The sequence below is a fragment of the Perca flavescens genome, chromosome 16 (assembly GCF_004354835.1).
Source record: "Perca flavescens isolate YP-PL-M2 chromosome 16, PFLA_1.0, whole genome shotgun sequence".
Taxonomy (NCBI): Eukaryota; Metazoa; Chordata; class Actinopteri; order Perciformes; family Percidae; genus Perca; species Perca flavescens.
Window position 1 is genome coordinate 16,360,512 of NC_041346.1, and position 15,785 is coordinate 16,376,296.

A 15,785-nucleotide genomic window follows, 5' to 3' on the forward strand; every position below is an offset into this window, starting at 1 on the left:
TTACCAAAATGATCACCAAACTTTGCACGTAAATCCAGTCCTATGCCAAACTTAATCAGTGCGATTTGTGTGCTAATGGTCCTGATGGTGGTTAGATTACGATTATCATGTCAGCGATTCAATTCGATTCGATATCTCGATGCGTCAAATACATTTTTCTATTAAAACCATGTAGGGTATTTAGCCTTTCAAGCTTCAAAAAGAAAACATTCTGCAGTGCTCTAATACAAAATAAATTGGATACATAAAACTACTTCTACTATGTTGTCAGGCCTACATTAAATTGTAAACAGAAATAATCGATTATGAGCCTGCCGATTATCGATGCAGCATCGTTCGATGCATCGATTATTTGATTAATTTCAACACCTCTAAAATCAACCTTACATGCTACAACCAACGTTGCAACTTATATCAAACTGTAGCCCCAATAGAGCAGAAACTATACTCTTACTATACTGCTTTTAACCAGTAGCAATTTTGAAGTCCATCGCTCTACTTTTTGCAAAAACTGCAAAACTTCTTAAACCTATCTCCTCCCACATTTTCATCTAATCTAACACAGGACTTTTACCCAGGAGACCGGAGTTTGTGTCCCGTTTTTCCCCCCGTGTCACTGAAATGTACATTTTGTAACCCCACCCACGATCTTTTCCTAAACCTAACTGTGCTGTTCTTGTGCTGCATGGCAGTTAAACGTCAACCCGACCCAGAGCGTCAAAAAGTGATGCCAAGAGTCCCGACCAAGCACGTCTAAATATGAAGCTAAAGGAGGCTTTTTGCATTAGTAATAAATGGCCAAAGGCACCTGACCAGGCGTCATTTTTGATGCAATGGGAGTGAGAATGTGTTGTACACAACACTCACCAACCCTCACTTAAACAGTCGCCCTGTTCCTTGGGCTAATCAACGGGATGAACAGGAATGTCTCCGATGGGAACTTTTCTCCTCTTTCTCTTCTCCATCCATCACTTTTTCCTTTTCCTCCTCAAACTGCTGGGCCCCAACCATCGCTGCAGAGTCATCGTAATCACCACTTAAATAATGATAAAACAATGTTTCATGAAAGTTTACTTTCACAAGCAGAACAGGCCATCAGCGATTCAGACATCAGTTTGTGTGATGAGAAGCAAAAACAACAGAAATGTGATATGTTGTGTGGTATTTTTTTTAATCTAGATTAATTAATTAGATATACTGTAGTCTTGATAGACCTTGGTAGATTATCTCCAATTCCGAAAATAGATTCTAAGGTGAATCCAGGCAGAGCAAACAGAGAGCACACACTAATGTAGTTACTGTAAAAAAAAAGAAAATAGAAAAAAAAGTGACGTGTTACAATTTCATTTTTTTGCTTGCTTTGCATATGTACATGTGTTGCTTGGAAAATCAGTGACTGGAGTCAGTCCCAGAAAAAGGGATCAGTGCATCCCTAGAGAGGTTAGATGAATACCATTTCAGTTGATCTCTAATCAGTCTTTAAAGTACAGTATAATGTATCATCTCATGTGCGTGTTAGTCTGTTCTTTCACTTGCTCAAGTTCCTAAAAAGAAAGCTACAGTATGTCAACTAGAACAATCTATTATGTGCACCTGGATATCACTGCTGCTTTGATAACTACAGTTGGCCCTTGTTAAACAAAACCTGCACAGATGATAGAGGGATGGAGAACAAGTGAATTTGATTGTGAAAAATGTAAGTGAAACTGGAAAGGCTGTTTTTTCCTCATGTGGAAGAAAATTTTTTGTGTTTAAAAAAAAATCAGTACATCACTAAGCTAGCAAGTTCCAGTTGTTATGGAGGGAGAGGTCATTTTTTTCTTTATAGCTGGTCCTCACATCTGCTCTGGCGTTCACTGTATTAAACAGCTAATCTGATTAAAGCAGTGGATGAAACGCCTCTCCTGTTTTCTTCTTCTCGTCTTTAGGGTGTAACCTTGACAGCTGCTATTGGGGGCGCTGACATGCCGGTGGTAATCACCGTACTGAACAGTTACTCCGGCTGGGCCCTGTGTGCTGAGGGCTTCCTGCTCAATAACAACCTGCTGACCATCGTCGGAGCTCTCATTGGCTCCTCCGGAGCCATTTTGTCATATATTATGTGTGTGGTAAGTGGAGCACAATTTAAAAAAACATGCATTGTACTGCCGCTGCCCCGAATCTCTGCAAAACTGCTGTCAATTGATGTGTTTTGTAGATCAGGACAGTTCCATGTGGTTGTTCCTCTCCTGTCCACCAGGAGGGACTCTAACTTTACCACTGTAGAGTATTATACAGTAATACAGTTATAATTAAAATCTCTGTGTTTTTAGGAATTTCCTCTGATTGCTGTGTTTTGCTGTCAATGACGTAAAAACAAAAGGTAATATAATCATAAAAAAAGAAATCCCAAATATGTTTCTTCCCTCTCAGGCCATGAACCGTTCACTGGCTAACGTGATCTTGGGAGGTTACGGCACGTCTTCCACCGGTACGGGAAAGCCCATGGAGATCACGGGGACACACACAGAGGTCAACGTGGATCAGACCGTCGACATGATTAAAGATGCCCAGAGCATAATCATCACTCCAGGTAAGACGCACACACAAATACAAGAACACACATTCCTATACACACTTCAGAGGACTTGTATGTGAGTGGAAAAACATGGTACTTTGACTTTGCCAGTCCTTTTTTTTCTCAGCATAAGCGAAGTGTGTGTTCTGTTTATTTAACCCTTTCTTGACCCATGTTACATCACCATTCTGCTAGGCTAATTGACAAGTCATGGTAGAGTGGGCTCACACACGCACACACACACACACACACACACACACACACGCTCTTAGGTTTCTGTGTGGTCGTCATTCCCAGGTAAATAGACATTCTACAGTGCAGCGTATATGTGCAAGGTCAAGGGAAAATGAGATGGAATGAGGGTATGCTTGGTTTATGTTGACAATTCAAACACTACGTACAAAATTGGCTTCTAGTTCCTTTTTTCGGGGGTTAAAGCGCGGGTCCTAACTTTGTTTCAGGGACAAGCTTTTCTTCTTTTTACAATTTAAAGTTTTCAATATTTTACTTTAAATACGTGTCTGAACCTGCCACTTGGACTATTATGATGGTCCTTGGTGCTGTTGTCTTCAAGCCATCATTGTGTGGCCCGGTGACATGTCAGTCCTCTCGCCAGACTGTTCCAAGTTCCAAAGATTTGTTTTACTCACGTGGGTACATCTAAACACAGACTAAAGGCATCCAGCCTGCAAATTGGTGATTCCAGTCACAGTGCTGAGTGCTTATATACAAAAACTAACTCTTTAGAGGAAGCCTCTGCAATTTACAAGAACTAGTACAGTGCCCGTTCAAAATGTGCTTGTTTGGAACGGCCCGATTGCTTGGCCTGTGGTATTGCTGCTTGTAGCTTTTTCCAGAACCGTTTTTCCTCAACCTTTTAGTTTAATTCACAGTTTATTATTATCCAATATCCAACGCTGTCCAAACTGCTTAAAATTCCAAACCCCAAGGTCATTGGCTACCCAGGAAACCAAGTGGAAGTAGATTGAATAAATGGTTCATGAGATATTTCACACACAGACAGACAGACAGACAGACAGACAGACAGACAGACAGACAGACAGACACATCCCGAATTATTAGAGAGATTAAAGTGGTCACATGGTTGAGAAGAGAATACAAGTGGAAAATAAGTGATCCATGTAGCAGCATCCAAAAAACAACATTTTTTTTTTTTTCCTTATTTGAGACCAACCGAACACAAAGAGGAACACGTCTGACAGCTGAAACCAAAAACAGGCCAAAGACATTTTTTGTTGGAAGGAGTGGAAGAAATAATAGAGCGGAAATAAAATGATTTTTTTTTTTTAGCCTTTTTTCAAAAAAAAAAAAAACAACAACACCACACCAAGACCAATATTAAAATGCCAGACATTTCTTTGGAGGATTATAGAAAAACATAAACCAGTGAAATATGAGGTTACGAATAAGTAGAAACAAATCATAATAGAACCAGTCAGTAATTTTATGAATTGAGAGATTTGAAAGACATCTGTCAGTACATTGTTAATTATTTCTGCAGTTGCAACATTTGTATCAAACATTAGTGCAAAGTTTATATGCTCTTGTACAGACATCAATAAAGTGACATAACCAGTGTATTAAAAATTAACACATCACCTCAGCAGATGTATACAGGTAATTTTTGCTAATGACATCGACTTAAAGTGATGGTTCGGAGTAATTTCACCCTAGGGACCTTTGCACCATGACCTCGAGCCAAACACCCCCCGAGAAGATTTTTTCACCTGGGTCTAACATTGGGAGAGTTAGCGTAGCGTAGCGTAGCGTTATCAGCTGAATAGCTTAGCGCAGGGGCTAATGGACCCACGTTTGTATCTGGTAAATGACCCCCCTAATAATGCCCAAAATAATACCAAACGTCTACAGTAGTACATATAGGTTATGTACTCATAAAACGATGGATTGGAAAGTTTGTAAGTACACCAGAAGTTTATGAACACTTGCCTGCTCTCTTCTGCTCTCTGCTGTTGTTGCTGCTGCTGGCAGTAAGACGAGTGCTTAGGGCTGTCTACAAATTACAACACCGAAAAGAGATGCAACAAAAATATTTAAGTAAGTGCTGTAGCTAGCAGGAGACAAGTAATAACTGAGATAAGTTTGGAGACATTACCTTATTTAATCATTAAATTAATAAATATTTTTGTTGTATCTCTTTTCGGTGTAGTAATTTGTAGACTGCCCTAAGCACTCGTCTAACTGAAGGTAGCAGCAGCAGTAGCTGCATCAACAGAGAGCAGAAGAGAGCAGGCAAGTGTTCATAAACTTCTGGTGTACTTACAAACTTTCCAATCCATCGTTTTATGAGTACATAACCTATTTGTACTAGTGTAGAAGTTTGGTATCATTTCGGGCATTATTAGTGGGGTTATTTACGAGATACAAACGTGGGTCCATTAGCCCCTCCGCTAATAAGCTATTCAGCTGATAACGCTACTCTACGCTAACTCTCCCAATGTTAGACCCAGGTGAAAAAGCTTCTGGGGGGGGTGTTTGGCTCGAGGTCATGGTGCAAAGGACCCTAGGGTGAAATTACTCCGAACCATCACTTTAAGAACACGTACCATATAAAGGCATAGTTCTTCTCTCCGCCTTTTGTAGTGAGCAGTCAGACTAGTATTGTTACCCAGTGCAGGCTTTCAGTCAGCCCCCTTGTTTCCATTTTGACCAGTCTCCCTAATTGGAGCCGTCACAGTCACTTTGCCTGATTGACATCTGTGGAAACAGTTAAGACTTTGCCTGATAAACATAAGTGTTTTCCTGGCTTCGTCTGGCCCATGTCCGCATGCCCTAGGTCCACTTGTTTTTCTTATAGGAGAAACTCCAGAGAGAATATTGGAAGCACGAGTAATGAAATAACTGATGGAGAGGAAAATAAAGGTGAAAACCATTACATTTTTAAGCTGCACTGCAGACAGTCAACAATGTTTCTTGTAGAGTTTCTTTATGCTGAGTTTGAAACCTTGTCATTTTGACTGGTGTGATGTAACAAGATAGATCCTGACTGTTTGTTGTGACAAGGCTAGTAAACACCACTGGACCGTTTGACATGTGTTTGTGTGTGTGACGCCCTGATAAAAATCAAGTCCCACACACCAGCAATATTAAACATGAAAGAAGTCCGAGGCTTGGAGAAAAAAAGCATATACTGTGTATAGAATTCAATGCTAGTTCCCTTCTAAAAGGCAAGTAACATAATTACATATAATCTGAATGTTAATATTAAATACATGATTTTAAGTATCCCAGTAGAGAAGAGAGAAAATGGTTAGTTGAACTAGATATATATTTGAGAAGTACTTTTTGGTCTTATCTATCGTTCAATCCATCATCTGGAACTGTAACTCTTACAGCATCGATAACATAGTCATTAAACCATAATAAAAATAATAAAAAGTTGCAGTAGGGCGGTCAGCCTCAGTGCAGAGTATGTATAATGTTTTACTTAAGGGCACCTCAGTATGGTAAATCTTTCCTTAAACAGTTTGAAACTTGGTTGTCCAGTTAAAGGTTGCTAACATCAACACCACGTCATCACCTGTCGATCAGACTGCTGCCTACCACAGATGGCTTTATTTATTTTTTTAAGTGCTGCTTATCACATAGTGTGTGCTTTTTGTCAAGTTAGCATAGTAACTTTTGGTTAATGCTTGTCATTATTTTATGTGCTTTCTCACTGTGTGCTGTTGTGCATTTTACACCATTTCTGGGTTGGTAAAGTTAAAGGTATTATTTTCATTATTGATTAGCTAGTCTTCAGATTATTTTCTTAATTAATCAATAAATTGTTTTGTCAGTTAAATGTAGCAAAAAATGCCCATCACAATTTCCCAGAGCTGTGCCCAGATAGCTCAGTTGGTAGAGTGGGTGCCCATATATAGAGGTTTAGTCCTCGATGCAGTGGTGCCGGGTTCAACTCCAACTTGCGGCCCTTTGCTGCGTCATTAGATTTCATGTCTTCATCTGTCCTGTCAAATAAAGGCCTAAAAATGCTCAAAAAATATTCTTTAAAAAAACTATTTCCCAGAGCTGAAAGTGTCATATTCAAAAGACTTTGAAGATATATAGTTTACTATCATATAAGAGTAGGAACATCAGGAAATGTATCTGTAACAACATGAGTTTTTGTCTCAGATATCACAAATATCAGGTAAATCGTGGTGCTAATTCTTACCTGTTGTTTTAATCTTTCAGGTTATGGACTCTGTGCTGCAAAGGCCCAGTACCCCATCGCTGAGTTGGTGAAAATGCTTAAAGATGCTGGCAAGAAAGTCAGGTAACAGGGTGATAAAACTAACTAACTCATCTACATTAAATGTACATCCATTAAATTAATTGAACTAAGTAAGGGTTATGGACACGTCGAAGGGCATTAACCCGCTTATACCATGGTCACTTGCAAAATATTTTTTTTTTAAACTATTTAATTTTATTTCTTTTTTATGCGCTTTACAATAAAAATCGAAAGTTTTTCCAAACAATAACTCCGATAATATCCCTGGTTACGCCTGATGGTTTGACTAATACCTGGAACAATCATTCCCATCCCAAAAGCTCCAGGAAATAGGACGGACCGTGGATACGACTTGCCCCCCTTAGCAACGGGAGATATTTATATAGTCCGCTCAGCTCATAGACCCTTTAGCTCAGACAGCTACGAGCCAGAAAGCTAATGCTATGCTAGCAAGATTCAAAGTCAATAACATTGTGTACAGTTGGCAATCAGTAAATATAATTTGACAGTATGTTTAACAACAAGACAAGCTAGCTATCCAGCCATGTCTTTGTCACCAAAACAATATAACGATTTTCAGGAACAATTATCTGCGATGTGTACTGTCGGCCGCAGCCTGAAGTAGCAAACAGCGAACGCGATGTGAGATAACGTTATTCGCTGTGAAACAAAGTAAGCTCACATGGGCAGTGAAAATGACTTCTTGCAGCTTGTGTGTTAGCGCCATGCTGTGGTGTTAAGAGGACGAGGCACTGAAGCAGTGTTGCCAACTCCTTTCCAATGAAAGGAGCTAGCACCAGCTCCAAAAGTCGCTAAAAGTAGCTAGATGACGTCATACGCTCATTTGCATATTTGCCACGTCATTATGCAATAATTTGCATAAAGCTTGGTTGTGGTTGTGTCAGCAAGGTAGATAGAAAGAAATACAAATAATCACAAATTCCATACAGGAATGTATATTACATTAAAGTAATTATTTAGGTAGCCTATCTTTGAAGTAAAAAAAATTATTCTACAAAGGGAGGGAGAATTCTCAAGGAAGGCCCCTTCACCCTGTCCCCTCCTCCCCTTCTAACTGCCTGCGCAGTGCTGCTGCACACAAGGAGAGAGCAGAGAGGGGAGGGGCTGCTCCTCAGTCACAGAACAGAAGAGAGAAGTGACTGTTTTGGCGGCCACAAGAAAGAAATACCTTGCGTGCTCGCTGGACAATACTGGTGTCTTTTCTACAGAAAGTCGCCAGATTTGTCGCTAGTCACTTTTGTGAAAAAAAGTTGCTAGGGGTCTGAAAAGTTGCTAAATCTAGCGACAAAGTCACTAAGTTGGCAACACTGCACTGAAGCACAACACAGTGTTGGAAATCAGATTTACATTTTCTAGGGCTGTCCTCGACTAAAGATATTCTTAGTCAACTAACACTTATAGGATTTTGTCGACTAATCGATTAGTTGATTTAATTGACAGAGCTGTGCGCTTTGAGAGGTGGTTAAGACTAGAAAAGCACAATATAAATGTAGTTAATTAACCATCTGTAAAACTGAGTTTCTCCACATTTAATCCTGCAAAAGCACCACTTTAAATCTTGTGTTTACCATAAATGTGATAAGACCAAAACGACCGATTAGTCGACTAATCGACTAAGAGGTGGCAGCCCTAACATTTTCTTTGTCTTTTAATGTAGCGCATTAACGGTAAATAGTCAGTTTCACCGGAACTCCTTTAGTAAGTGTCCTATGACACCTTTTTATGGACATCCTGCAGCCAATCAGAATTGAGTATTCACCCGGTCCATGGGATAAACTACAGGAACTACTGTATCTCGGCAAACAAAATAAGTTGTAAAATACAGGTAGTACAAGGCGTGTTCATAAACAGTCAACTGTAATTTCTACAGATGAATAGCTAGATAGTTATATATGTAGATAGATAATACAGTATAGATGGATGTACATGTAGATTAAGAAGGGAAGGAAATAAAGTCACATTTTTACCCACTACAAGATGTAAGCTGAGCCATGAAGGAACGAAAAGGAGAGTTGTGGTTTTGGGCTTGATGACAAGAAGATGGGACAGATAGCAAAAGACCTGTGTGTGGAGAAAAAAAAAAAAAAAAAAGGGAAATGCGAAAGAGTAGAGGAAGGACAAGGTAGAGCGGAAGCTTGTGTAATTGTGCTGCCTCAGTCGTTTGATCCTGGCTATTGCAGCTGCTGCTACTTAGAGCATTTGTCCTTGATTAGAGGAAAGTGGGTGGTCAGAAAAACAACTCTTCACCCTGATTTCTTACTCTTTCTCTCCAATTTTTCTCGGTTCTGTATTCTAATGCATTCTCATGATTTATCACTTGTCTTCGTACTCTTCATATGTTATCCCTCTACAATCTATCTATCTATCTATCTATCTATCTATCTATCTATCTATCTATCTATCTATCTATCTATCTATCTATCTACCTCTCCATTAGTCTGAATGAATCATATGCTGTTTTACTCCACTTCCTTACACACTACACTTTATTTACAGTATGAGGTTCGGCAGCACAACACACTTCCGCTGCCCTCTCCAAGATCAAAGCCTTTGCAACTTCCCACTGTCCTCTAATGCATGTAAACGGTATGGATTTACATGAAGGGCAGAAAATGACTTTTTCAATCGGCAGCCACAGTCACTAATAGATCCCAGAACCAACAGACCATTTTTACTCGGAATCAGCCTAAACTCACCCAACATAATAGAAAATAAATCTCCAAATCGGTCAGAGAGAGCCAGCCACCAGAATTCAGTGGCTGGTGGTAATTCCTTATCCTGATTACATGACATGGCTAATTGAGTTTGAGAGCTATGTATATCCAGTCACACACATGCGTACACACTCAACAAATAATACATATGCAATAGGAAGTGTGTGAGTAACCAGACTATAATCACAAACGTCTCTCAACTCCAAAATCTCCATCTTATTGTCTCTTTCTCTGCCCGACTCCATTCATTTTGATCCGATCTCCCTGATTAGAGGAGGGACCGTGTTAATGTACTAATTAAATGTTGTTTTTACAGGTTTGGTATTCACCCTGTGGCTGGCCGTATGCCTGGTCAGCTCAATGTGCTGTTGGCTGAAGCGGGTGTCCCATATGATATTGTCCTGGAAATGGAGGAAATTAATGAAGACTTTGCCGGTAAGAGCCAGTCCTCTCTGTCTTTTACATACTGTACCTGCCGTGAATTTCTTGACTGATTCATCCAGAATTACTGGGACCCAACATGTTTGATTTTGCTTCAGCTTTTGCTTCCCCTCCTCTCCAAAACCAAAGGACCAGGTTATTAAAAACTGGTTAAAAAAAAAAAAAAAAAACTGAATAAAGCAGTTTCACGTTAAAAATCTGTTTCTCCGACGCTGTTTGGCTTGTCTTTTGGCTGGAAGCCGAGCTGCCGCTTACAATCTCATAATTACAATGTTATATATTATAATTAAAAAAATAACATAGTTCTAGTTGTTTTTAGAACCTTTGAATGTGGAAATGTTACATATTATATATTTTTTTAAAAGAATAGTTTAACATTTTAGGAAATTTGACTTATTCGCTTTGTTGCCAAGAGTCAGATGAGAAGATTGTGATCTGCTCAGTATGAAGACTGGCAGGTAGGGACAACGGCTAGCCCAACTCAGTTAAAAAAAATAAAAGAATGTGCTAACCAGCATCGCTAAAGCTCACAAATGAATACATTATATGTCGTTTGTTCAATCTGTACTCAAATCAAAGTATCAAAATGACAAGTTGTGGTTTTATGGGGAATTAGGTTGTGGAATTATTTCTTGGCTAGGACTTCCTGGAGTCTCCGCTGGTTGCCTGGTAACCTAACAGTGACAACAAGACTAACGTGATATAATTTGATTTGATAAGCGAAAGATTGGATAAGATATAACGTCATGGAGTCAAAGGCCAAAACTAATAAATCCCGTAAACATGAGGTAAAAGCATTGTTTTCTGATTTTAAATGTGTTGGGTGTCCAATCAGAAACCGACCTGGTCTTGGTGATCGGTGCCAATGACACAGTGAACTCAGCCTCCCAGGAAGATCCTAACTCTATCATTGCTGGTATGCCTGTTCTGGAGGTCTGGAAGTCTAAGCAGGTGAGACATCTGGTACATGCATGTGTGATAATGAGGTTGTCCTGAAGCCCAAAAAGATAAAGAGGAATGGAAGATTTTACAACAACTGGCCTGCTTTTTATCGCCACAACTGAATGTTGGAGTCCACGCCCGTAGAGGGGCCTCCATTTGATGACACACACACACAAAACTCAAGAAATACATACTCAGACACACTCAGGCTCACATACATAGACACCGATTTTTCCAGTTCCAGGTGCAGTCCCATCCTGATCCCATTAGTGGTGGCTGTGTCGCTGTGGAATGACGACATTGGGAGCATCCCACTGGCACTGCTCCGAGATCTGGGATTTATACAGCGTTCCCACTTGTTTCCACACACTTTCCCCCAGGGAAATCAAAGACGACATTTTACCTAACCGCACACACTCATGTGAATGCACACAGAGACACACTTACAACTGCACAGATAAAAACAAAAATTTGGGTTTTACAAAAAAATCACACAAATGCTTTAAACGGTCATTCCTAAGTGCCCAATTATGCATACATGAGTCATGACATGAACTACTTTTTCATACACAACTTTGGACTTTTGTTGAAATCAAACATCTTTATTGAATTCATGTTGTCCCAAACAAACTATGAAGGAGTTTCAGGTTATAATTTAATTAGGTTTATATTAGCATTAAATTGATTGATGCACAGTATATTTCTTTTTTAAATTTTATCAATGTTGTTAAATGTGTTAATACAGCAGCTGTTAAATTGCAAACATCCCAGCGTTATTTCTAGATCCATGGTCAATAGACAGATTGAGAAGGAGAGAATGGCATTCAGTATTTTCACATCTAATCGTCGAATTAGAGTCTATTGTGTGTGTGTGTGTGTGTTTGTGTGTGTGTCTGTCTGTGTGTGTGTGTGCGCGTGTGTGCATGTGTGTGTGTGCGCGTGTGTGCATGCATGCGTGTGCGCGAACGAACGTACGTATATGTGACTGTATTTCCTCCCACTCCAGGTGGTTGTGATGAAACGTTCACTGGGTGTGGGATACGCAGCGGTTGACAACCCCATCTTCTACAAGCCCAACACTGCGATGTTGCTGGGCGACGCCAAGAAGACTTGTGATGCCCTGCAAGCCAAGGTCCGCGAGTCCCAGAGCCAGTAAGACGGACTCCTCCACTTAGAGCACACGTGGAGCGAGGAAGGTCGAAGACAATGGTTTTTTTTTCCAAAAATATCAACACAGATGATAGTGATCCGATTGTGACTCAGCCAATTAAGTAAAGATGATTTTAAAAAATGTTTTTGGCACACCCTTCCTATCATCTATAAATAAAAGAAATACAAATTAAATAATAAAAAAAGCCCTTGTGCAGTAGGATCCAAGCAATGCAGATATTGTAGTTCTTCCATTAGTGCTCCCACTGTAGGGATGTACGTAGATACAGATTTACAGGCATGTCTTTTATTTCTAGATAATAAATGAAGGGTATGTCAACAAATGCATGTGGTCTGTGTAATCTGGGCAGCAATTGACAGTGTCATCTTCATTATAGACCCCTATATTAATGTAAAACAACAATGAAATGTAGATGCATTATGTTGTTAAATATGTTAAAATTAGCTTTTAAGATATTTTAGGAAATAGTCAATAGTTGAAAGAACATTTGAGATGAATTGGAATTAAAAAGAAAGAAAAGCTGAGATATAAAGGTGAAAACCTGAAGAAAGAGATATAAGAGACTAAAGCACTCATGTTTTTCCACACTGTTAGGTGTTTTCCCCAACGTTTTCTCCAGAGATTCCTTTTATTATTGTAAGGTAATTTGCTGTTCCCTTTGATTGATTTATTTGCTCAAATGCTAATGTCGCACATTATTTTTCTGTACAAGTAAAAAGAAAAAAAGCAGGATAGTGCACCGTTTTTGTAAAGTTCTTTCAGCTCCAGTTTTTACGGTATTGAGAGATTTTTGTATTCGGTCTAATTACTATTATAAACCTAGAAAATCACGTTTTAGAAGCCATAGCTGACTATAGAAATCTAGTTATGCTATTTTCTTTTTTTTCTTTTCACCCGTGACCGCCACCTATGCCTCTAGTGCAGAAATCACACATGGATCCAAAAACATTAAAGATCCATTCAAACCTCGTCTATCAAGTATTTAAGGCAATCAACCAAATGGATCTGACCTTTTATTTTTATTTATTTATTTTTTTTTAAATGTGAGACCACAGCTGTCATGTAATGCTAGTAAAGACTGTAACTACTCCCACAAACAGACACTCTGATAGCTGGATGGATTTTATGATGTTTTTGAACCAGGTGCATCACATCATCCTGTGTGGTTCTGATGCTACAGTACACGTGATCTGAGGCTAGCCTTTGGTCTTTACGGTAAAGGAGGGTGTTCTTTTTTTCTTCTTTTTTAAGTAAATGTGGCTCCATCCACTCCAATATGTGAGTCCTCATTATTTTTCTAGAGGGAAATGAAGGATCACTGTTTGTAAACTAGGGCCAGATGTTAACCTGGTTGTTTTGTAAAGAGTCTAAAGCAACATTGCATTCAATTAGTCACGACGTTCAGAATACATGAATTGTTCAACGTTATTATCATCCATTTCTAAATTAATCTTGTCCCTTTTTTTTCCTTTGCCATAAACCTATACTTGTGCCAAAACTTTCCCTTTTAAACTCAATCTGGATAGATTGGGCACACATATAGATGGACTTGTTGCTGTTAAACCACTTAATTATTGAAAGTAATTATTGAAAGATCACTGACAAAATGACAGTAGCTCCCAATCTACACCTAACTAACAAATATCTATAGCACCAGAAACCTAGTCCATTGGAATTAGTCAGAAGTTTTCTGGGTACAAGGTTTGAGGAACAATAAGTGATGAGGTGACAGGGCAGCAGTTTTCATTACTTTTAAAATCTATAAGTACTGTAAGAAGTTAGTTGTTATAGTTTCGTCCTGGGACCTGATACATTGACCATGACAACTATCCTACCTCTCCATAAAACGACCAATAACTTTCCAGAGGACCCTCATCTGACCAATTACCCTTGACTGAAATGACCACAGGATGTCTAACAGACCATCAGTCAGCTCTCATTTATCCTAAGCCTGACCAATTGCCTTCTGTTTTGTGTCACGTTGTTTTTTTTTAACCATTAGACCTCAGTTTGCCATTGGCTAGTTGACTGTATGTTATTCAAGTGTAGAGCTGCAGATGTCATTGGTGCTCAAGAGGGGTTATTGTTCTTCCACGTCAATTTACACAATTACCATTCATTAGGGACTACTAGATTAAGATGTTTGCTTAACATTTGTGGCTTGTTGCTGTTTTTGAGGTATTGATCAAATTAAGGGAGATAAAGAATATTAATAGTTTTGCTAATGTGCCCCTTATCTTTTTTCGCCTTCTTAAGGAAAGTATTTTTGTAAAGAGGCACCGTATTTGTGCAGTGCAACAATGTGGTTTTTGAAGTTGACAGTGTTTCAGTGCACCATGTTAGGGACATGAAATGATGAAATGTACTGTGAATGTTTTTCCCTGTTGTTTCTCATGGAACATTTTCATCCCTAATAAACTTGTATTTACACTAGATGTTGCCTGAGTATGTCATTCCTTCCCTGACACACTCTTAAAGGTGCAATTGAATTTCCTGATAATAAACAAGTGGATCTGCAAGGATTTCCCTGAGGTCTACCACAGCTTTGATGGTAATGCTACCCGCCCAGTTTTGACCGGCGGGGTTGAAAACTCAAATATTTGCAGCAATTACCTGGATCAAGGATCATAAGGGGAAGGAGTTGTATCCACACTCGCGCACATACTTCATCTGTGCAGTGCTGTTTCACAGAGGGCACACCAAATAATGTAAACACTTTGTGCAAAATAATTTTAGCTATATCAAAATCTGGCAATCGGCACTTTGATTGGATGGAAATTAAATGCAGCTGAAGAGCTCAAGATAACAGTATAACTACTTAAAAGAAGTCACGATAAGCCATTGAAATGCAGCTAGGAAGTGGTTTCTTTTTGCTGTCCTGCCACCAGTGTCATGCAATGAGCATGTCTTCTATTCCAAAAATGAAGCTATGAGATGAACACAATATCTCTGCCTTGATGAGGGATAGTGGGAAGAAGGTACACACGCTGGTTAGGAAAGCCACCTCTGCAACCTCAAAGTGTCCCTGTGCAACAGATTGGGATCGCTTGAGTTTGACATGAGGGTTGTGATGATGATTGAAATGTAAATATCAGTTTGTGTGATATTTTCACATACAAGTGGCACTTGATTGCTATTTATCAGCGGAGAGTGAACTGGAGGTACTTAGAAGGGGAGTGGTGCCTACAGAGATGGAGTAGATTAGACCATAGATAGATTTATGGAGATGGGGATTGCATGTGTGTGTGATGAGGGTGTCTTCATCCTTTAACAAGTAGCACTCAGACAGGCTGTTATCTGCTCTCAGGCTGGATGAGATTTAAAGAGAACTGTCACTCCCACAGCAGAAGCCAGATGCAGAGATAGTGAAAGAATGGGCTATCACTTATTTTGTGAGCTGTCTGAATTGTTACCTTCTTGTGTGTGTGTGTGTGTGTAAGAGAGAGCGAGAGAGAGAGAGAGAGATCATGAAGATTTACATCCTGATAAGTGCTGAGGTGACAGCCTCCTCGGCTCAAGCTGGTCTATTGTCACACTGCCAGCATTTACCCAGAGTGCTGAAGGATAGCCAGCATGTTCCAGCCACAATAGGCCTCCATCCCTTCCCCTACTGGGATAGTCTGTCCTCCCTCGAAAAAAACAAACACAATTTGTTTTGCCTGGCCTTGCATGCAATTTGACATG

General features: G+C 39.5%; 1 protein-coding gene across 1 annotated transcript in view; it reads left to right on the forward strand.

Annotated features, from left to right (window-relative positions):
* The window catches only part of nnt (nicotinamide nucleotide transhydrogenase), a 39,055-nt gene extending 24,519 nt beyond the window's left edge, over nucleotides 1-14,536 (forward strand). The window contains exons 17-22 of the mRNA XM_028601960.1: nucleotides 1,929-2,108; nucleotides 2,413-2,572; nucleotides 6,773-6,854; nucleotides 9,864-9,982; nucleotides 10,824-10,939; nucleotides 11,937-14,536. Of these exons, the coding sequence (XP_028457761.1) occupies nucleotides 1,929-2,108; nucleotides 2,413-2,572; nucleotides 6,773-6,854; nucleotides 9,864-9,982; nucleotides 10,824-10,939; nucleotides 11,937-12,086 (807 nt within the window). The 3' untranslated portion in view covers nucleotides 12,087-14,536. The remainder of the gene's footprint in view (nucleotides 1-1,928; nucleotides 2,109-2,412; nucleotides 2,573-6,772; nucleotides 6,855-9,863; nucleotides 9,983-10,823; nucleotides 10,940-11,936) is intronic.
* Nucleotides 14,537-15,785: the final 1,249 nt, after the last annotated feature.